At 42.9% G+C, this 21,269-nt stretch overlaps 2 protein-coding genes across 6 annotated transcripts; both read right to left on the minus strand.

Annotated features, from left to right (window-relative positions):
- Nucleotides 1-929: 929 nt before the first annotated feature.
- On the minus strand, nucleotides 930-11,915 carry irf2b (interferon regulatory factor 2b). 2 transcript variants are annotated; one of them, XR_013935410.1, is made up of 9 exons: nucleotides 11,624-11,915; nucleotides 8,845-8,937; nucleotides 8,678-8,777; nucleotides 7,868-8,097; nucleotides 6,375-6,495; nucleotides 5,762-5,914; nucleotides 5,452-5,489; nucleotides 3,576-3,959; nucleotides 930-1,115 (listed from the first exon to the last, which is right to left on the minus strand). XR_013935410.1 is itself a non-coding variant. In XM_080465325.1 (8 exons), the coding sequence occupies exons 2-8, from the start codon at nucleotides 8,929-8,931 to the stop codon at nucleotides 3,693-3,695; spliced, it is 996 nt and encodes a 331-aa protein (XP_080321451.1). In that variant the 5' UTR covers nucleotides 8,932-8,937; nucleotides 11,624-11,898; the 3' UTR covers nucleotides 1,124-3,692. The 2 variants fall into 2 exon arrangements, 1 of the variants encoding a protein (XP_080321451.1); XM_080465325.1 differs by lacking the exon at nucleotides 930-1,115 and having other exon boundaries at nucleotides 1,124-3,959; nucleotides 11,624-11,898.
- A 2,878-nt stretch (nucleotides 11,916-14,793) lies between these two features.
- On the minus strand, nucleotides 14,794-21,215 carry LOC308110770 (caspase-3-like). Of its 4 annotated transcripts, XM_080465328.1 has the most exons (8): nucleotides 20,981-21,110; nucleotides 19,818-19,860; nucleotides 18,489-18,601; nucleotides 17,968-18,134; nucleotides 16,842-16,970; nucleotides 15,893-16,068; nucleotides 15,690-15,810; nucleotides 14,890-15,297 (listed from the first exon to the last, which is right to left on the minus strand). In XM_080465328.1, the coding sequence occupies exons 3-8, from the start codon at nucleotides 18,563-18,565 to the stop codon at nucleotides 15,065-15,067; spliced, it is 903 nt and encodes a 300-aa protein (XP_080321454.1). In that variant the 5' UTR covers nucleotides 18,566-18,601; nucleotides 19,818-19,860; nucleotides 20,981-21,110; the 3' UTR covers nucleotides 14,890-15,064. The 4 variants fall into 4 exon arrangements, with proteins under 4 accessions (XP_080321452.1, XP_080321454.1, XP_080321453.1 ...); XM_080465326.1 differs by lacking the exon at nucleotides 19,818-19,860 and having other exon boundaries at nucleotides 14,794-15,297; nucleotides 21,097-21,215; XM_080465327.1 differs by lacking the exon at nucleotides 19,818-19,860 and having other exon boundaries at nucleotides 20,981-21,096.
- Between the last annotated feature and the right edge of the window lie 54 nt (nucleotides 21,216-21,269).

Below are 21,269 nucleotides of genomic sequence, written 5' to 3' on the forward strand. Positions count from 1 at the left end.
TTTGATCTTGTTTTTTATTCGGTTGAACTTTAGTATTTAACTATTTTATCTTTACCGACCTTTAATAATTTTTTTTTTTAAGTTTTACCATTTCACCCTGGTGTTCAATTATTTAGTCTCTTTTTCATTTTTTAAATTAATTTTATTGCCTAATTTTAGTATTTTTCCATTGTGTCTATTTTATCCTAATTTTAAACTTTAAAAATATATGTATGATTAATGATTATTTCTAATCCCCTGGCTCTAGTCCAATGTGCTGTGGAGAGGATTGAGTGGGGAAACAATTATATTTAAACCTTTGTGTTGGTTTTGTTTTATGAAAACTGTCTTGATTGAATTCAAATTGCTTTTTAGTTTTTGTCCAGCAGGGGGTGTCAGTGAGGTATCTGAAATTATTCATGCCTCCAATGTGTTTTTTCCCCCCATCAGGTTTTACTCTGACTTTGATTCAGCTTCACTAAATGAGTGCATTTCCTGAATCATCACCACTGTTGACAGTACGGATGATAAATGTGGAGTTCTCGAGGGTGTACGACTCTGAAGAAGAGGGGAAAAACACAACTGTAGTTTAGTGTCGTCATGGCAACGGGCCAAACTCACCACCAAGACAAACAGGAAGCCAAGCGAGAAACGAGAACAGAGAGTGAAACTGAAAGAGCAGCTCTGGTTTAACTGAAAGAGCTGACACACACACACACACACACACACACACACACACACACACACACACACACACACACACACACACACACACACACACACACACACACACACACACACACACACACACACACACACACACACACACACACACACACACACACACACACACACACACACACACACACACACACACACACACACACACACACACACACACACACACACACACACACACACACACACACACACACACACACACAGGGCAGGTGGGTCTGATACCTGCAGAAACTTGCATGATCTTTATTCCTGTCTCTGTCCTCTTTATCTTTACAGCAGCAGTTATCCACGTGGTGGCTGTGTCATAAAGCGGGACTCTGATCTGTAATGAAGCTCCTCTCCTCCGCCCTCGATTGTTTACTCCACCCCGAGGGGTTACAAATGACAAGCAACACCTGGGATTAAATACAAAAACAGGTCTTTATTCATGATTCACACAGTTTGCCGAGGAGAGACGGTGGTGGCGGGCCAACAGAATCAAACACCAACTCTCACCTCCATGCAAAGCAGATATAATACTCTCTGAAAAGAGTAGAAATGCACTTCAGTATTCATGTGTAGAAAACCTGTTTTTAAGGCAAACCATGGTCGGGTGTGCGAGTGTTTCTTTTTTTTCCTATTCAGATCACGCACGTCATGTGCACGGGAGGCATTTGGCACATTTTAAATATCACCTGTTACTGATCACATACAGCAAACACGACGGCTGCAGAGGCAAAAGGCTCACAAACGAGTGGTCTGTTTAAATATCTCCTCTGAGGTCAACAAAGGCTTGAGGGAGAGACAAACCCCCCTCGGAAGAGCCTGCAGATCAGTTCTGTGCGTCCAGTGTTGGCTTCTCTCGGGGGGGGGGTTGCTTCAGAAACTATGTCCTATAACATGGCTGTGCTTCAGTCTGACGGAGCTCCTTCAGCTCAAGCCAATCACTGTGACTTTAAACCAACTAAACTCAAGGAGCTAAAATGTTTAGTCCAAAAACACAATCCTGGGAGGCAAGGCTTGCACCAGAATATCCCTGTGGTAAGTCAAACATTGAGAGGGAAACGCTAAAGGAACAAGAAGAGCTGAGATTGAAAGCAAAAGGAAATGATAAGAAACTCAGGAAAAACTCTTAAAAAAAAGTCGAGTTTGGTGGAAAAAAAAAACTTTCGGACATGCTATCTGAGTATTTTGTTCTGCTGTAATTATTCACCGTTTGTGGTGAAATATCTTTGGTTATCTGGTGTGCACTGTGGACTGGATATTGATTTTGAGCATGTCCAAAATAAAATTAAAAAAGGATAGAAAATTAAAATACAGCAATAAAAAAAAAAAAAACCCTGTAAATTCAGAAGAAAAGTCAGAAAATAGTGAGTTTAGTGAAAATACAGCAATGAAAAACTGTACGGTCAACAAGAAATTGTGAGAAAACCTCAAAACAATCTAAATGTCAGAGGTTAAGTCAACATACAACAACTTTTTTTGGGAAAAAAAAAGAAATTCTAATAATTCATATAGGACTGTTTTTTTGTTAATTAAAATTTTTTTTGTTAAAATGTTAAGAATTAAGATAAAACATCTCGATTAAAGACACTAAAAGGTTCTTTGTAGAAACAGGTTGTTCTATTAGAGATGATATGACACTTCACATTCATGGTCAATTATTCCATTCTTTTCATAAAGTTACATAAAAAAAAAAAAGGGTGAGGATGAAACTGAGTGCAGCCTTCCTCATCGCAGCCTCTCGGATTAGGAAACCGTCTTTCTCTGTAGTAGACACACATGAAGTACTGCTCTAGAAAAAAAAGCTTGGATTTGCTTCTTTAACACTTTTGAGTTTTTGATGATTGGAACTGAAGAATACCTCCCAGACTAAAGCACAGATAGTTTGAATCAAGCTGTGGAAGGCACACATTAATCTATAAGGCTCGCTTGTCCCCTCTCTCTCTCTCTCTCTCTCTCTCTCTCACGCACACTCACATGCACGCACGCACACGCACACAAACACACACACACACAATCCGTAAGGTGCTGAAGCTGCTTGCATTCATACATTAGAGCTATGTACAGGATTGAAGGGAGAAGACATGATCACATTGTTCACCGTCCTGAGGTCTCCACACACACACAGAAATCAGGTCCTCGTAGTGAGTCGTTCTTCATCTGATGGAACGACGGGATTCCGTCTATGATCAAGCTGCTCTGGTCAAACGCTTTCTTTTTGTATTTTAGTGTCTCTGACACCTAATCCACATTACAGGTTTAAAACGCCACATTTAAAAACTGAATCAGAGGGACTGGATTTCATAGAAAATCATTTTTTTAAGGTTATTTGATAAAAGCTACTTCTCTTAAATACCAGCTGCTTTAAAGTGTCTCCAAGGTCTTTGTTCTATGTTTTCTAGCCGTATGAAAATCCTTGGATTGACAGCAGACGGTGCTTCATGTACATCAGGTTCCCAACAAAGAGGTGGGAATAGTGTGTCGTCATGATCAACTGGGTTGGAACTTCAATTTCTGCCACGTCGACTGGAGACGCCAAAGGGCCCACCTGGTATTTTTGTCCACACATCTTTTCAGATGCCAACTCAGGTGCGACTTATAGTGCAGAAAATCTATAAATGTACAACCTTTAATAATTACATGATCAAAATCCTTGCTTTTGATGATGGTTTCCGTCTCTTTTGAGTAGGTTTTGCTTATTTTTCCCCCCAAAAACTTGTGATTTCAGCAGATTAATATTCAGGCAGCTTGAAGGACAGCTAAAGGAGTTGGATCAGAGGGGACCTGGATCTGGACTGAACCATCAGTGACGGTGTGATTGGAAGCTGCAGACTCTTCGTGGTCCACACTGTACAGAGGAAATACCCATTTACCTGAAGTGCTAACAGAAAGAAGACGCGTGGAGCCGGCGCCGACACACAGACGCTACAGTAAATCCTCGCTGTGGTAGTTCGGCTCTTCCTGCGGCCCCCGCCGGGACCCCCTGGAGGTCAGGAGGTGGTGACGTCCGAGGTCTTCATGATGACGCTGGCGCGCACCTCGTGGCCACCGGCCGACGACACGAGAGAGTTCTGGCCGCAGGCCGCCGTCCAGTCTTCGCCGCTGTGGTAGCTGATGAGGGGGGCGGGGTCCCGCGTGCTGGTCACCCGGAAGTTGGGCTTGCTGGGGCTGACGAAGGTGGCCATGCTGGGGAGGGAAAACGAGGGGATCCTGAGGACCGTGGTGCTGCTGTTCTTCCGCCAGGCTGCTCCGATGCCCTGACAGCAAGAGGAAGAGGAGGAGGATGAGGAGGAGGAAGAGAGCGATGAACCAGACTTGAGAAGAGACAAACCTCTGTAATATGTGTTTAAGGAGCGCGGGTCACCAGTTTCCAGTCATGTTTGATATCACATACATTGATAGGATTGCAGATTATAAACTATTCTGTGTGTATTTAGTTTTCTTTAAATCTGGATTATTGGCTTTGAGAGTTGCTGCAAATGTTGGACTCTGTGTGCCGAGCTCGTTTAGTTCAGGTGTATCAAACACATTTTAATTCAGAAGCCACATGCAGCCCAATTTCACCCCGAGTGGGCCGGACTTTTTTTGTTGGTGCGTTGCAGAATATATGTGATGAGATTGTCTATATTTTCATTTATTTACGACTGTAGTATTTGTGTGTGTTCTCCGAGTCCTGTGTGATTTTTCTTGCCAATCAACTATGTAAATTGGGCTGTGCCATACCGACGACCTGATTGGCAAAACCCAGGAAGTACCCGGGTTCGTAAGGAGGAAGGATGACGTCGATCGGTGGCAGAGCGTGGAGCCTATCGCGGGTCAGTTTTGGCCCACGGGCCTTATGTTTTGACACCCAAGCTTTAGGTTAAATAACAGTTTCAGGAGTTATCTACATGGTAGTAAATGTTTATTGAACCATCACACCACCATTACCCCATTGTTATTGTTGCACATGTGGAGAAAAACCAATGTTTCATCACAGCTGGAACACATCGAGTCAATTTCAGCGAGTCCAAATGCTGTTGTAGAAAAAAAAAAAAAGATTTTTACTGCAACCATAAGCAGGTGTGAGTGGAGGTTTGCTAAAGAAGCAGCGATAAATCAGAGAAGTTGTCATGAAAACTCTAGAATCATGGCCACTTACACTGACATGCTGCAGCAACACAGGCCAAAAGTGTGTTTACTTTTGAAGTAGGTAGAAGTGTGTGTGTGTGTGTGTGTGTGTGTGTGTGTGTGTGTGTGTGTGTGTGTGTGTGTGTGTGTGTGTATAGAAGGAGCTACAAAGAACAACTTCAAATCACACTGTTAATGTTTGACAGTAGCAGTTCCCGACTGAGCCCTCCCTTTTCTCACTCTTGCAACATTACAGGAAGGAACGAACACGCACACACACACACACACACACACACACACACACACACACACACACACACACACACACACACACACACACACACACACACACACACACACACACACACACACACACACACACACACACACACACACACACACACACACACACACACACACACACACACACACACACACACACACACACACACACACACACACACACACACACACACACACACACACACACACACACACACACACACACACACACACACACACACACACACGCGCACACACGCGCACACGCGCACACGCACCCAAACCAAGCGAGCAAAGCTCAAACAGGTAGCAACCTGTTGTTGTGAGGAGGAATCGGTTAGTGATTCAGAGGCTCACCTCTTTGATTTCTTCTGTATCGCTGTCCGTCTCGCTGTCTGTGTGAATAAAACAAACACGTGTTAAAAGAAAAAACAGAAACACGAAGAAAAGGAAGCAAAAGAGAAAGAGGAAACACTGTGATTTACAGCACAAGATCGTGTTTAGAGAACTAGAAGCCCTAAGAGGGTAAAGACTAAGTAATATGTGGAGTGAGGAGCGAAGCTTTGTGAAGAGACGATCAGATCAGAGGTTTCTATAAACTCTGCACAGTAACGCCGTCCAGCTCTCTGAGAGGAGCTACAGTGAAGATCTGGACCGGTTGTCTCACCGTAGCAGGAGGACACAGGGGAGATCTGCAGCGGGTACGAGTGGGAGGAGCTCACGGTCTGCTCCTCGTTCTCCGTGGTCACCTCGATGGTCTGGCAGACGAACGGCAGCTGCTCGCTGGTGATCAGGCGGTCGTCCATCGAGCTGTGGATGACTTCAGGACAGAAACAGGCGGGACAAGAGAAAACGTCAGACCAGGGACGTCAAACATAAGTCCCGTGGGCCAAAACCAGCCTGTAAGAGGCTCCAATGTGGCCAAACCACTAGATTTGTATGGCTATTCCACTGTATTATGCTTCATTTAAACTCCACTGTAAACAATTAGCCGTTACCATGGAAACGCGCGATTCTCAATGAATCGGAAACGGCGTGCCGTCTACATGTGGCGCCACACAGCTTAACCCGATGAAACTGTGTGCACCTAATGAACAAGAAAACACTTCATGATTTCTCATGCCTGAACGTTTCAGTCCACAAATCAAAAAGAGGAACGGCGGGTTCGCAGCAAGCTGGAGTTCATTCCTTCCTGCGTTTCAAAGACCCAGAGCAAATATTTGTGCTCTCGCCCACAAACCCGAGGACAGAGTACAACGAGAGGAGGCTGGTGTGGATACCTGACGTTCCGTCGGCCACTGGCAGCTCCTCCGGCTCCTCCTTGACGTCCTCATGGTTCAGCCAGGGCGCCGGGCCGGCGGGAGCTTCCTCGTGACTCCGGTCCGGAGACAGCGAGAACACCTGATGGACGGAGGCACGTTGGAAAAGGTTTTCTACAAAGGAAGCCAGCTGACAAGACACACAACCCTGCTAAATGAGAGAAATCAAAACAACACATGTGGATTTTAGATGTTCAGACACCAAAATGAAGCAGCCTTCAAGGTTAAGTTGTTTTCACGGCCCTGTCCATCCTCGCTGCATCTCTCTTTTTGAAGTAATTCCAAGTGTTTCCTCACAATATCTGGTGTTTTCCTGTGTTTTTGGGGTTTTAACTACAAGATATTTTTTTTTGGTTCAGAAAGCTTTAGAAACGTCAGGAAAAGAAACACATTCAGGCCCCGTTTTCGAGTGACAACTGAAACCTTTGGTTGCGTTTTGGGGGTCCGTTTACACCAAAAAACTACTTTTTTTGAAAACGCTCCCGTCTCCATGGAAACAGTGGAAAACACAACCTTTTGATGCTACTACACATGGCACCACGACCGTAGTAAATAGTTCTTCTGCACCTGCTCAGTAGATGAACAATAACAATAATGTTAGCCTCCAGAGTGTCATGAGTCCCGGTTCATCTTCTCCTGGGACTTGGTAGTTTTATAGTTGAGAGTCACCGTAATAACAACCCAGTGTTAAAGTTTATATTGTCCTCTGTGCAGAGGTGTGTGTGGTTTCAGTACAACTATCAACAGCACTAACTAGTCACAACCCTTGTGCTGGCCACGTCGTTTCCCGCATTTCTGTTGTTTCCATGTAAACGGACATTGTTTTCAGAACGCTGCCACCTCAACACGAACCCGCTCTGAAATCATTTTCACTTGAGAGGTTGTTGTGTAAACGGGGCCTAAAATGCTCCAAACACACCCACACAATCAGACAGCTGATAAATACACGCAAGTAAATTATGTTGATATCCTGAAACTAACGGTGCTCTTTCTCTTGCCCCATTATTTACACCAGCAGAGACTGGACCGTCGACTTTGTTGTTTTTGGCCCACATTGCATAAAAACATGTTGGAGTGAGAGAGAATCTGTTTTTCAGCACAAGATGAGACCGACTGGATTCCACTTCCTGTCTGGTTCCATGATGACGCAACGTCATATTAGTCATATTATCCGTGGAGCTGGAGAATAAAGATCTGAGAATGGCCAGGAATGATTCACTGGGACCATCCACACACTCACTGCGTTCTCCTCACACACTCTGACCAGTAAATTTGTGGGTCATGTGGGAGCCGCAGCTCCAGATGATGATTCAGCTGAGATAATGTGGCAGTTTGCCAGCGCGAGGCGTCAGACGGCTGCAGGAATGTTTATCTGCAGCACAGACAAAGAGCAGCTGCCTCACAGGAAGGTAACAAGCTCAAGGAGCAAACTGAGACGAAGGTGACGCCTCTACCTCTTTGCTTCCTTTGCTTCTTCCTTCTCGGTCCATCTTCTTCTTTCTCTTTCCTTTCTTCATGCTCCTCTCCTCGTACGAGAGCATCTTATACACTCTGAAGGCGTTGGTTCCCTTCTTGATGCTCTTGTCTTTCACCTCCTCGATGTCGGGCAGGCTGTTCATGGCACAGCGGAAGTTGGCCTTCCACGTTTTGGGATCGGGACGGTCCACGCCTGGCTGGTATTTACCTGCACGCACGCACACGTAGAAGCAATCCAAAATCAGTAACCTGTTCCTGACTGAACCAGTATTACCTGTATGCTCACAGAGATGATTACATAACCTCATTCTGTGGTTTTGTTTGTTCCCTTCAGCCTGTTTATGGCTTTAATAAACTAGAAAAATCAACCTTTTGTTATTTTGTTTTTTTGGCGATTTGTATTTTATGCCAATCGATGCCCTTCTTAACTGCATTTTAGATATCAAGTCATGGATGGCAGCAAACTTCCTCCAGTTCAACCAGGACAAAACAGAGGATTTAATTATAGGTCCTGAACGCCAGAGAGAGAAACTTTTACCAAAACTGACAGATTTTAAGCCATCTTCATCCATAAAAAACCTGGGTGTGACTTTTGACTCTGAGCTTAATTTTATCTTGCACATCAAAAATGTCACAAACACTGGTTTTAACCACCTGAAGAACATAGCCAGAGTCCGCCCACTTCTCTCTCAGGCAAGCGCTGAGGTGCTAATGGATGTGCATATTTATATATATAAGTGTGTGTGTGTGTGTGTGTGTGTGTGTGTGTGTGTGTGTGTGTGTGTTACCAGTGTGTATAGCCCATCTCATGAAGAGAGGAGCGTCCTTCTCCAGGTCCCAGCCATGACGTGCAGCGTGCATCCACGGGATCTGGAAGATTCTCTTTTCCTACACACAATTTATATGTTGTCAGAGCCAGAGAGAGTTTGTGTGTGTGTTACAGTATTATATCTACCTTGTTAACCCATTTCAGTCCAGGAATCTGGCAGGAATTGATCTGCTCTTCAAGCCATGGTCGCATCCTCATCCTCTCCACTGGCATGGTGACCTACACACACACACACACACACACACACACACACACACACACACACACGGTTAAGATTTAGACTGTTTGACATTATAACGCTCATGATAGGAAACTATGACCTATAACTTTACGAGGCTGTTAAAACACTTTGATTTGAGATAACTCCGTTCATAAACAATGAGGTCAGGATATATTAATATATAAACACAGTCCAAAGTGAGCAGTGTGTGATTTACATAAAAAAATAAAATAAAAAATATGTAAAAAGAAATATGTAAAAGTCCATTCAGTGATGTTTCTCTGAGTCTATTCAAGTCTTTTTAATCAGTTAACGGCCTTATTGTTCTGAACTGATCACACTTTTGTTGTTATTTTGAATTCACAGGTCCTAGAAACACAACTAACCCCGGTTCAGTCTGAACCTCAGATGAAATTGTGCAGCTCTTAAACACTATCCATCCGATCAAATCAGACACGTTTCACTGCTTAAAGCTTAAAAAGGTTTCTCTGTGAAATGGCCTTAACTCCTCAGAGGATTTCTTCTCGGTACTGAGTGACACTGCACCTCAATACCAGCGTCATCAACGAGAAAATAACCCTAAAGATGATTTATTGATCACACGGAGTCCTCGTTGAGCTCGTTTTTCGCAGTGTCATTAACTTCACACTGTCAATCTGGTCTTTATTAATCAAAGTGGGACTGAGAAAACAGTCCGATGCTGTAAGCTGACTAAAGATCCCATCAGTCGTAAAGATTAGAAATACTTTTACCCGTCACGACCATAAAAACCGGGAGTCGTAAAGCTAAGCGGGAGATAAGGGGGGCACTGCGCCTCGCGCTCAGTTTGACAGGAAAACGTCAATGTAACCGTGTGAGACTGACGTGTGTCGGAGTGAACACTCCCCTGAGGGGTCAGCTCGGGTGACATGGGAGCGCTTCAAATAAAACACATCAGGTCATCAATGCTGAAGACACACCAGCACGGCGACAAAACTCACTTTAAACTAACTCATTACATCAAGTCAGTCATTAAAAGCAACCTGAACTTATTTTAAATAAATACTGAGTGAAAATCTTTCAGAAATATTAGTTACTGAAACCAGAAGTCATGTTAAGAGTTCAATCTGGAAGTTTTGCATCATTAATCAACCAGATTACGACTTATAACACGGTTACATTAGTGCGAGTATGAATCTAATTTCTGTGCAGTTTAAACGTGAGAAAATACTTTTTTTGTTTTTACCATTTCCTGCATGAAAAATCTCAAACTGGACAAATTTCTTGCTGGATTTCTGCAAAAGTTCTGTTGCACATGTAGAATATCTGCAGAGAAAAAGGAGCCTAAATGTGATTACGTGAGAGGTTTTGTATCAGTAACCAGCTTTATTACGACCTGTAACACAATTAGAATACTTTAAAGTCTGTATAAAAGATCTCTGTGCAATTTAAACATGATAAAATACTTATTTTAGCTATAAAAGAAATATAGCTAAGAAAGAAACACAAAAAATATTCAAATTATCAGAGTTTCTGCAAAAGCTCAACTACAATAAACATATAAACATATACAAGCTCCACAAACAGGACTTATTAACATTTCAAAGCTTTATCTTAAGATATTTTAATGATAAAAACATCAATGAAGTGAACCGAGTGGACGGAAAAGAGGCTTTAACAGAGAAAACTGCAGCAGATCAACATTCTAATGGATTATTTCACATGATACGATATTGTGATACGATTCATGACGAATCTTTACATAGATGGTGTTAACAGCTGCATAGAACTGTTTTCAATTCATCAATTTAAACATTAGAATTATTTTTTTTTTTTTTACTATTTCTTGCTTCAAAAATACCAAATATATCTGCTAACTATACAATAACTGCAAAAAAAGTAGCCTAAATTGACTTAGCAACCGTGTATATCTATTCAAAACTTATTGTAGGATATTCTAAAGATAAAAACATTGATCATTTGAACTGAGAGGAAAGAGAAGAGGATTTAACAGAGAAAGCAGCATCAGAATAACAATCTAATGGATTATTTTTTTCTCTCATGTCCTTATCAGTATATATTTATGTCTATATTTTTCCCTTGCATGTGCAGCCTAGGACCAGCATGATAATAACGATGAGCATTGCTATAACAATACGATTGCTATTTTCTTCTAAATAACAGTGATCTTTCTCTTGGCCCCTAATTTACACCACAACTTTTTTTTAATTGTTTTATTGTCATCACTGTCAACTTTTTCAACTTTTAACTTTTCTACTGCACGTGCAGCTCCGATATTTTGTTTTTGGGTCGATTTTGCTTGATTTTTACGCTCCTGGCTGAATTATTTCGTGGATTATTTTAACTTTTATTAATATTTTGGATTCTGTTAGCATGGAGACTCTGTGTATCGATGTCTAAATAATTTGTAGATATATCGTGTGTGCGTGTGTGTGTGTGTGTGTTTGTGCGTGCTAATGGAGGTCACGTCAAAACTTCCTGTTTGTCCTCCGCCGCCTCGCGCTCCGTCGAGCCGGACAAAAGTGACAATAACCGGGGACAGCTCGTCAACAGGCGCCGCGGTGGAGACAATTCCAGTCGGAGGACGAGCCCGCGGCTCCGTCACGTCGTCCCGGAGGAAGTCTCTCTTTCTCCGGGTGAGTGTGTGTGTCAGAGAGAAAGAGCGACGCGGAAATCAGACGTTACCTGCTCGGGGTGGACGGCCGCGCGGCTCCGCTGTCCCGCCGCGGGAATGGAGGACGAGCGCAGCCCCGAGTGGAGAGACGCGGCGCGGCGGGGACGGAGTTAGGAGAGGGAGTAGAAAAGGGAAAGTGACGCCGGGTTATTTCTGTTTCTGAGCGCAGAGTGAAAGCAAAACAACGGCCACTCCGCAGCGCTCCGCTCCGGGAAGTGGAAATCCCCCGACTCTCCCCCCCTCCTCCTCCTCCTCCTCCTCCTCCTCCACCACCACCACTACCACCACCTTCCCCTCCGCTGTGCGCGCTCCCGACATGAAGAGCACTCACTCCGCTCACTTTTCTGTGTTTGGTCCGGCTCCTTCAGAAGAGTCGGTTCTTTTGCCTCGACTCATTACAACGAGTCGACCTTTTTTTTTTGCTCCCGCGTTTTTTTGTTGCTTTAATTCTTGTATTACAAATAACAACGCGAACTAATGTGTAAAATCAGCGTTTCCCATATTTTCCAGACCGTAAGTTGCACTTTGTTTGAGTTTTTCTGGCCAGTCCATTAAGACCAGCTGGACCTTACATTTCTCCCCTGCTGCAGTCAGACTGACTAAATAAGTTCTATGTCTCACTCTTTTTCAAATGATATACATTTCAGTTATTATTAAACAATAGCTGGTAAATTAAACTTAACTATTTTTTTTCCCATAAATGTACTTACCATTATCCCTCTATATTGTTATATCATAAAAAGGACATACAGTAAAAAAGGAAACAATAAAATTCAGCATGTCTGCTGCTGTGCAGCTAGAAAACCACACATAGATGCAGTGGAAACTAATAAAAACACATAAACAGCAGAAAAAGTGACAGTGACTACATAACAGACATATAATGACCACAGACAGCCAATCACAAAATAGAGAACTAAAAAGACAGCAAGGAATCATGAAATTACATTCAAATATCACATATTAATTACAGTTGGGAGTAAAAATACACAAGGACCACAAAGAGACGTGAAACGAACACAGACAGTGACAAGACAAAGGCAAATCAACACAAAATGGACAGATAATGACTCAGGACACACAGAATAACAAGGAAGAGTACAAAGAAAAAAAATAAAAATGATGACTGGACACGGCCAGACCCCAAAAGAAACAAAACAACATAAATGAACAAGCGAGAGGCACAAAATAATAAACAAATATGACGAAAAGACACAGGAGGAGCACAGAGCTATTCGAAAGGACAACAGAGGGGGGAAAGCAAGCTAGATAGATAGATAGATGTCTTCTTCACGTCAATAGACGATCTTTGGATTTTCATTTTCACTTCCTCCTCCTCTTTCTCCTCCTCCTCTTCTTTCGGTACTGCTGGAAACGAAACCAGAAAGTTGACAGAAGCTCGTGAAGCCTTTGCCGAGCGACACCTGCACTCAAATGGAGACTTACAGCAGTTTTCCAACCCCGAAAAAAACAAATGGAAATGTCATTTTCATATGACGATACAGCTGAATGCTGCAGATTGAGGACGTGTAGTAAAGCATGCAAATGCACGCGCGCGCACACATACGCACACACAAACAGAGAGATGTTAAATGTGAGGTTTTGCATGGACACCAACTGCAGAAGATCACTTATCTCTGTACAATGTCTTAATCCAAACCCCACCCTGCTGCTGATAGTACAGACTGCAGACATGTTTTGCAGGGTGTGTGTGTATTTGCTCTTTCTGTGTGTGTGTGTGTGTGTGTGTGTGTGTGTGTGTGTGTGTGTGTGTGTGTGTGTGTGTGTGTGTGTGTGTGTGTGTGTGTGTGTGTGTGTGTGTGTGTGTGCGTGTGTGTCGGGTTAAACCCGGCAACGGTTTCAGTTCCTGGAAAAGACACACTGCTGATTCATGAACGCTCCCCGGGCGCCTCTCTGCCCCCCTCTAGTGGCCGTGTTAAACTCTACTGACGTATTTGTGAAAAGCTCAGAACGTTTGGGTTCAAAACTACAACGTCTCAAACGGACACTTTGTATTGAAACGATGTGCGCGAGGCTGTGCTCGCTTTAAAGAAACAATATCAAAAAGTGTATCAAACCCTAATTTTTTATCTTCACAAAACTGAACCTTATGGAATATTTGTTACTTTGAAATGACACTGTCTTGCAATTTAGGCTAAATTAAAAAGAAAAAGCATAATCATGAATTAAACCAAGAGTTTCAAAACTGTAGACAACCGTGTATGTAAAATTCTGTTAACAACAGGGAAAATTCCTGATATCCAAAAGCATTTTAAGGTGTGTTGTATAATTTAAATACCAACATATTTTATAATAATAATAATAATAATAAAATTGCATTTTCATTGCAATATTTAATGCTGCGTTAATTTTGCCATAGAAACAAACTGATAGTTTTCTCTGCTACAATGATAGTGAATTGTGTAATTTAACTGTCTTATCCAGTATTATCATATTATGATGACAACTAACTGCTGTAGTTGAAGTCATTGAAACCGCAACTTTGAACTGTGATTTTAAAACAATTGGGCCTCGTCTCTGTTGAAACAGTGGAAACGCTGCTACCGCACGTGTGTGTCGCAGCCGTAGGACATAGTTCTGCAAATGCACCAGTAGATGGACAATCACAACAACGTTTGCCTCCAGAGTGTCATGACTCCCAAGTCCATATCCCCGTGCCACTTTGTAGTTTTATAGTCGAGACCCCTTAATAACAATTCAACTTGGTCGTCTGTCCATACAAATGTCCGTGTACTCCCATTGTTTATGTTTATAGTGCATCATTTTCAAAATGAAAAAAAAAAAAAAAAAACTTTTGTGGAATGAACGTTGAAACGATGCGTTTTCACTTGAAACGTTATTGCTTTAAGCGGGCCTTAAGCCTTCTCCACCGACGATTGAGGATTGGATCGACACCATAGAGGAAATATGTTATGGAAAGACTGTTGTTTGTTCTCAAAGTCCAGAAGAAAAAATAAATAAAAATGTGTACAAAATGGACCGAGTATGTCAGAACTATAAAACCCCTTTTTTCTTAATATTGAATTTAAAGAGATGTAAAAATTAAAACACTGACTGAGTGCTAAATCAATCTGCCTTGTATTTTATGGTGTTTTTCTTATTTGATCTAAAAACACTTTTTTGTTTCTTGACTTTCCAGTGAGCTGCAGTGCACAACATCAGAGGTTAAATCTTTATCAAGTTCACTCATTCATCAGCTTGCAAACTCCTCAACATTGTGTCTTTGTCACAGTTAAAAAGGATCTGAAAAGCCATTTGTGTTCAAATTTGTCATTTTTAATATTGAGAAAGTAAAGAAGATGTAAAAAAAAAAAAAAGAGAAAAAAGAAACCAAACAACAACCTCCTAGCACCCATTATTCTGTAAAATTAGTGTTTCTAAAAAAAAATAAAAAATCCTAAAACCCACTTGAGACTGAAGATTAGCCTCACTTAAGATTTGACGGGAAAGTAAAAGTCTTTGGTGAGCATGGAGACGATGCAGGGGATCTGCTTCTTGCAGCTGAAGCCGGGCAGGTTGGAGGAGGACTCGAAGCACAGCGCCACCTTGCGGTTGACCCGCGTCATCACCTGCATGAGCTCCAGAGACTGGTGGAGGAGCAGCATGTCGCACAGCGACTGGATGAACCAGGAGCCGTTGGTGGTGTTTCTCCACGAGTAGTAGCCTGCAGGAATGGCGGGAGTGTTAGCGTCAGCGATAAGCGGAGGCTCTGTTGCAGCTCACTCAACTCCTGTTTACTGGAGGAGCACAAGAAGCAACCCATAATGTCACTCATGGATTCATTTTGGCCGTTTTTAAACGTCAATAATGTCATAAAATAGTAGAACAAATAACCAACGCTGAGAGAGCTGCTTAGTAGGTTTCCTCAATAAATGATGACCATCACATCCACTATATCTATTTTTGATTAGAAGACAAAAAACAAACAATGATTTCCAAGAAACCTCCTTATTAACGTATTTTCTCCAGATAACATCCAGATTACAGAGCACGATCCTCCACTAGCGGCTGTAAATTCAGCTAACATCCAGATTATCACTGGAGTGTTTGTGATACCTGGAGCGGTGGAGTACGCATACAGGAAGTCGGCCTCCACGGGGATCCTCTCCGTCACCGTCCCACCCACGCTGTCGGTCTCCACCAGCGCGCCGTCGTCCAGAGCCGAGCCTCGGCATGCCTGTCGGGTGGAGCAAAGCCAGTGGGACTCGGCCTATGTGCGGCGTGCGTGTCTGAGACGTTGCTCCCCGTGCGGCACTGACCTGTATGAAGAAGAGCTTGGGTTTGCCCACCAGCGTCCTGCAGCGGTCTCCTTTGAAGCACTGCACCAGGGTCTCCAGCTTCTCGCAGCTGTCTGTGCCGTAGATGAGCCCGTCTTCGCCGTGGCTGAGCAGCACACACACCAACGAGGCGCTCTGGCTGTGGTCCTCCTCAGACACTGCGTACGGCACAGAGCTCGTTCAAGTCGGACTGGACGCATGTTCTTCTTTGTGGTTCCCCAAAACATTTCATCTCTTTTTTTTTTGGTTACATAGCGGACGATGTTTCAGCACAGATACTTCTGAACAAACAAACCTCAAGACTCCAGAGAGCAACAGTGTCATTTAAAGTGGACGGACACATTTAACTTTACACCCAATGAAAGTGCCAAACAGATCGAATGGATAAACTGTCAATAAATCGACTAGAATTGGTTAAAAAAAAAAAAAAAAACTAAGTGGTGAGCGAGAAGGAGGGAAGTGAAGAGATTTTCATGTAGCGTATGATTGCTCATAGAAATATGTTCAAATAAAGAGAATGAATATTCGATTCAATCATCACATTCACCTTGAACTTCTGGTTCAAAGTACTGAGACTACAGTTACTAGTACCAACTTCAACTGGACAGAAAGTGACACCAGAAATTAAAAGAATGGACAAACAAAGGCCTGATCAGAATCGACACAGCGAGAGAAAAAAAGAAAAAAAAAGTAGTTTTTTTATGCCACCTAAATGCAAAACTCTATTTCATATTCTCTCCTTAAGATGAAATAGACCAATCAGATTTTTACATGTATTTCAGGCCCCGTTTACACGACAATCTTCCAAGTGAAAACCCACAGCCACATTCTGAAAATGATGTAGTTGGCATGCCAGGCCTCTAGTAGGTGCTGTTGGTTGTTTTTGTAACGAAACCTGAAACCTGACTGAAAGATGGAGGCGCTTCATTACCACTTAACAGGAGTGACTTCATCTGGCGCACAGTCTGGTCGTTGGCCACTCGGATCTTGTAGCCCAGCTTGGAGAAGGTCTTCATGACGGAGGCGGCGTCCACGTCTGTCCCGTTACGGAGGGTCATGTCTGCAGACAGAAACACGACACGGTTTGAAGACCCGTCAGCGCCAAGTGTTCGATCAAAGTTCTCGAGCACTTTGAGTTAAATACGATCCCGGAGATAAGATTTCAGTCTGCGTTTTCCGAAGATTGACACTATGGAGGAGATCACGCACAAACCTTCCAAACTAAATGAGGGTTTTTCCCCCTTCAGACTCTGTTTGAACAAAGAGTTACACTTGGAAAGTTGGAGCAGAAGCGTCACCGACATGTTGGGACTGATCAGCATTAAGTGGAACACTCCAACTGATTTTCCAGGGAAGTGACGTGACTCTCAAGTGTTTATGTAACCTGCAACACGAGTCCACCTGTCTGCTCCTGAGACATTACAGGCATTTCTCTGTGGGGAAGAATGTGTGAGTATGAATGAGACTACAGGTTTGCATTATGCTGTAAATATCTGTCCAGGAAGACCTCTCCGGAGAAACTCCCAACTTTACAAACCGGGACTGTAACAAGAGTGCGTGGAGGCGCTGATCAGCCATGATACTCTGAGGTGGAAATGTCCTGCTGCATGTTCCAGCGTTAAAATCCTGCAGCAGTTTGAGCTCTAGTGCTTAGCACATGAATGCTTTTGGTTTTTAAGGATTGGAAAACGAGGTGAAGGGAGTATTTAGCTCTGTGTGGGTATATGTGTGTATGTGCATATTGGTGTTAAGCTGTTTTGGGGTTTTGTTTGTGTCTTTCTGGAGCTGGATTGTGGTTTTAGAGACAATACGGTGTCAAAGTTTGTCGATCTCACTTAAATCCTCACACATTTTTTGACTTCCAACACATCAACTTTCCTTATAAAATATGCTGCTCGTCCCTGATATATTCCAGTGCATGCCATTTTCTGGTTTTATTTCCATTATTTCACAGGGAAAGTTGCATTAACATAAGCCTGACATGAAGCGTCATGGAAAACGCTGCCCTTGCTTCTCTGAGAGTCAATAAAAAGTTGAGGTGGCGAGCGCCTGTTTACTGGTGCTTTTGTGGAAGTTCTTGTTGTTGATGATCAGACACGTTCCAATGTTGGGATAGTCCATCTTGTAGCGGAAAGGGTCCGATACGCTCTGGATGGGAGAGGAGTCCACCTCCTCAGAGGTCTTACTGCTGCCTGCTGTGTCGCATGCTCCATTCGACTTGGGACTACACACACACACACACACACACACACACACACACACACACACACACACACACACACACACACACACACACACACACACACACACACACACACACACACACACACACACACACACACACACACACACACACACACACACACACACACACACACACACACACGTCAGTAAAAGCCTGAAGAACTTGTTTGTCGCCTTTACGAACCAGTTCGGCTAATCGCCTGAGCACACATATCCACACACAAATGACTGTCACGATATCTTAATAAGCGAGTGTATCAGCGAGTGTGTGGCGGACCCTCGATGTTCAACATGGACGCTCACAAACACGTTTCAATAAGACGATAGGAGTTACCTCTTTTCAAACCATCTCAAAGCATCCACAGTGTCTCCAGCACTGTGCAGGCCGCTGACGTCACCCTCCTCAGACATCTTCTCACAGGAGCAATTAATCACAAAGTCGGACACCTGCAAGGTGAAGAGAAGAAAAGGAGGAAAAGTGCACAACAGCATATGTATGAAATGCACAGATCTTAGTATGCGTGCACATATTTAAGTATATACGGAGGCATCTAAGTATGCACTAACAAATCTAATCTGATTAGAAATACTAACAAATCTAACCACACCTGCACAAATCAAAGAACACAGCATTTTAAATACACACATATTTAAGCATGCACAAATCCAGTTAGACAAGTACAAAGTCTAAGAATGCAAGTACAAATCAGAATAGTCACACACACACACACACACACACACACACACACACACACACACACACACACACACACACACACACACACACACACACACACACACACTAAATGTTTTCAGAGTTGTGTGTGCAAAAGGATGTTAAAAATGTTGTTCCCTCCTTAATCTCCACCCTGCCTCTCTTTTAACAAACAGATTTGGGATGTTCCCTGGTCGTGAGTCATTTGATGCTTCATACATAATTTGTGTCGTTTGAAAAAGAACCAGATCAGTGAATTTTTTATGTTTTTGTAAATCCCCTCCCTGAGCAAAAAATCCTGGCGTCGTCTGCAAATAAAACCACTTTTAAAATGTTTCAAACTCAAACAGATCTCATATACGTAAAGGATTAAGAGTTTGAGACCCAGTCTGACCCCTGGGTGATGCCACAAGCAATGTCCTAGCATGAGTAAATGGTAAGTGGACTTCCTATCAGCTGCGTGAGCAGCCCCCCAAAGCGCTTTACGTAGTTCATCACATTCACCCATTCACTCACACACTCACACGCCAATGGAGGCTGCAGCCATGCAAGGGGCTGTCATTCCAATGGGAGCAGTTTGGGGTTCAGTGTCTTGTTGCCCAAGGACACTTCGGGCATGTAGACAGATGGAGATGGGAATCAAACCTGCTACCTTCCGATTGGGAGACGACCGCTCTACCAACTGGGCGTGAAGGAGTAAACATTCCGTCTTACACACAAAAGCACAAATAAATGCCGAATTGTAATTAGTTCCACTCTACCCAGTTTGAGTCCGGAGACGAAGGAGCACCTATTCAATTAAAATAGCGAGAGTGGGGTAGAGATTCAGAAGATGTACAACAACCACAACTACTTGTTGAACCTTTAAGTTGTCCAGTCATTTAATTTACTCAGGTGCTACTATATGTATGTTCAAAATAAATGGCCACACTGTGATGGACTGGCGACCTGCACTGGTGTATGCTGGGATGTGATCCGGCGCCAAGCGACCCTGCAAAATGGTTAAAACCTACTATATTAAAATGTTAGGCTGAAAAGGGGTCAATGTGAACATATAATCGTAAAGTGGAAATACAGTAAACCTATGGACAGGAAAGACCTATAAAAACACACAGTATCAAAGTGAACGGCGGTAGATCCTGATCATAATGATAACGTCAGTTCCAGTCTGTAATATAAAGAATTGCCCAGTATTGAAATGAATCAACTGTGTTTTATTGCCTCTGGCTGTAACGGACAGAAAGGCTATTGAGGAGATGATTCTGAAGAACTGTGGTTTCGCAATGTGGTTGAATGAAGGATAGATTCAGTAAATGACGGCAGAAACTGTAGCTCACTGCCAAGTTTTGGGGAAATTTGTCTTCTGCCAATTTGAAGCCAAGTACATAGGATGCAATGCATAAATGTATTTAGTTCAAATAAAGGCCAATTCCACAAACCAGACCTCTTCCTCCTTGAAACTGTCCACGTGATAAATACTTTTTTATTTGTAGCGTACAGATTTTAAGTTATGACTGTTTTATAGGCGCAGTTAAAACTGCGCCTATAAAACAGATTGTAACTGTATAATATTAATGACAGATTGGGACGCAGTGGCACTGTTAAACAAGAAACAATTCCCAGCTGTTTCACCACTTTGTGCCATTCTTTATTGAGTAATTCCATCAAAAACATACATGAACATGTGGTTACCAGCAGGTTGTGCTGGGATTTCAGGATGCCACCCCTTATGTCTTACTATTGTCTTGATCTTGACTAAAAGTGTCTTGAAGTCTTGGTTTTGTCAAGGAATGATCTGGTCTCTTGACTACACTCGTCACCTCTATAAACACGTTTTGTGGCGATGTGTGTGAATTTAATGTAGCAATAAAATACATTATCAGTGTCCCAATGGGATCTAAACCACAGGAAGTTACGTTTTACTTTCTATTTAACATTAAAATAACCTAAAGCTCGGTGTCGGGGATGTCCCACTAAATACACCACATAAACACACATTAACAGGCATTTTAAAGTCATTTTAGCTTCTTTAAAGGAACTTCACGACCTAGAAATAATAAAAAGCGTGAACTTCTTTTGAACTAAGGTGTGTCCTTCAGTGAGTTACTCACCTCCGGTTCACCTGAGACTTTACCGACAACAAACACCACACGTTCACGTTCGGCGTCAACTCCTAAATGTGACAGTAGTAAAAATATCTTGGTGTTGTTGAGAATAAAACACGTACCTTTGTGGAGAGTCTTCACAGCTCCGCCGTCTCTGTCATGAGAAAGCGCAAGAGTAAACTTCCAGCCAACCAGGAGCCTTGTTTTATGTGGAGGCGGGACTTAACCTCTGTGTGACACCTTGACCGGGAAGGCACAAGCTGATTGGTTGACCGAAGTGCGCGCAAGCGTTTCA

Source organism: Lipophrys pholis (genome assembly GCF_963383615.2).
Source record: "Lipophrys pholis genome assembly, chromosome: 6".
NCBI classification, from domain to species: domain Eukaryota; kingdom Metazoa; phylum Chordata; class Actinopteri; order Blenniiformes; family Blenniidae; genus Lipophrys; species Lipophrys pholis.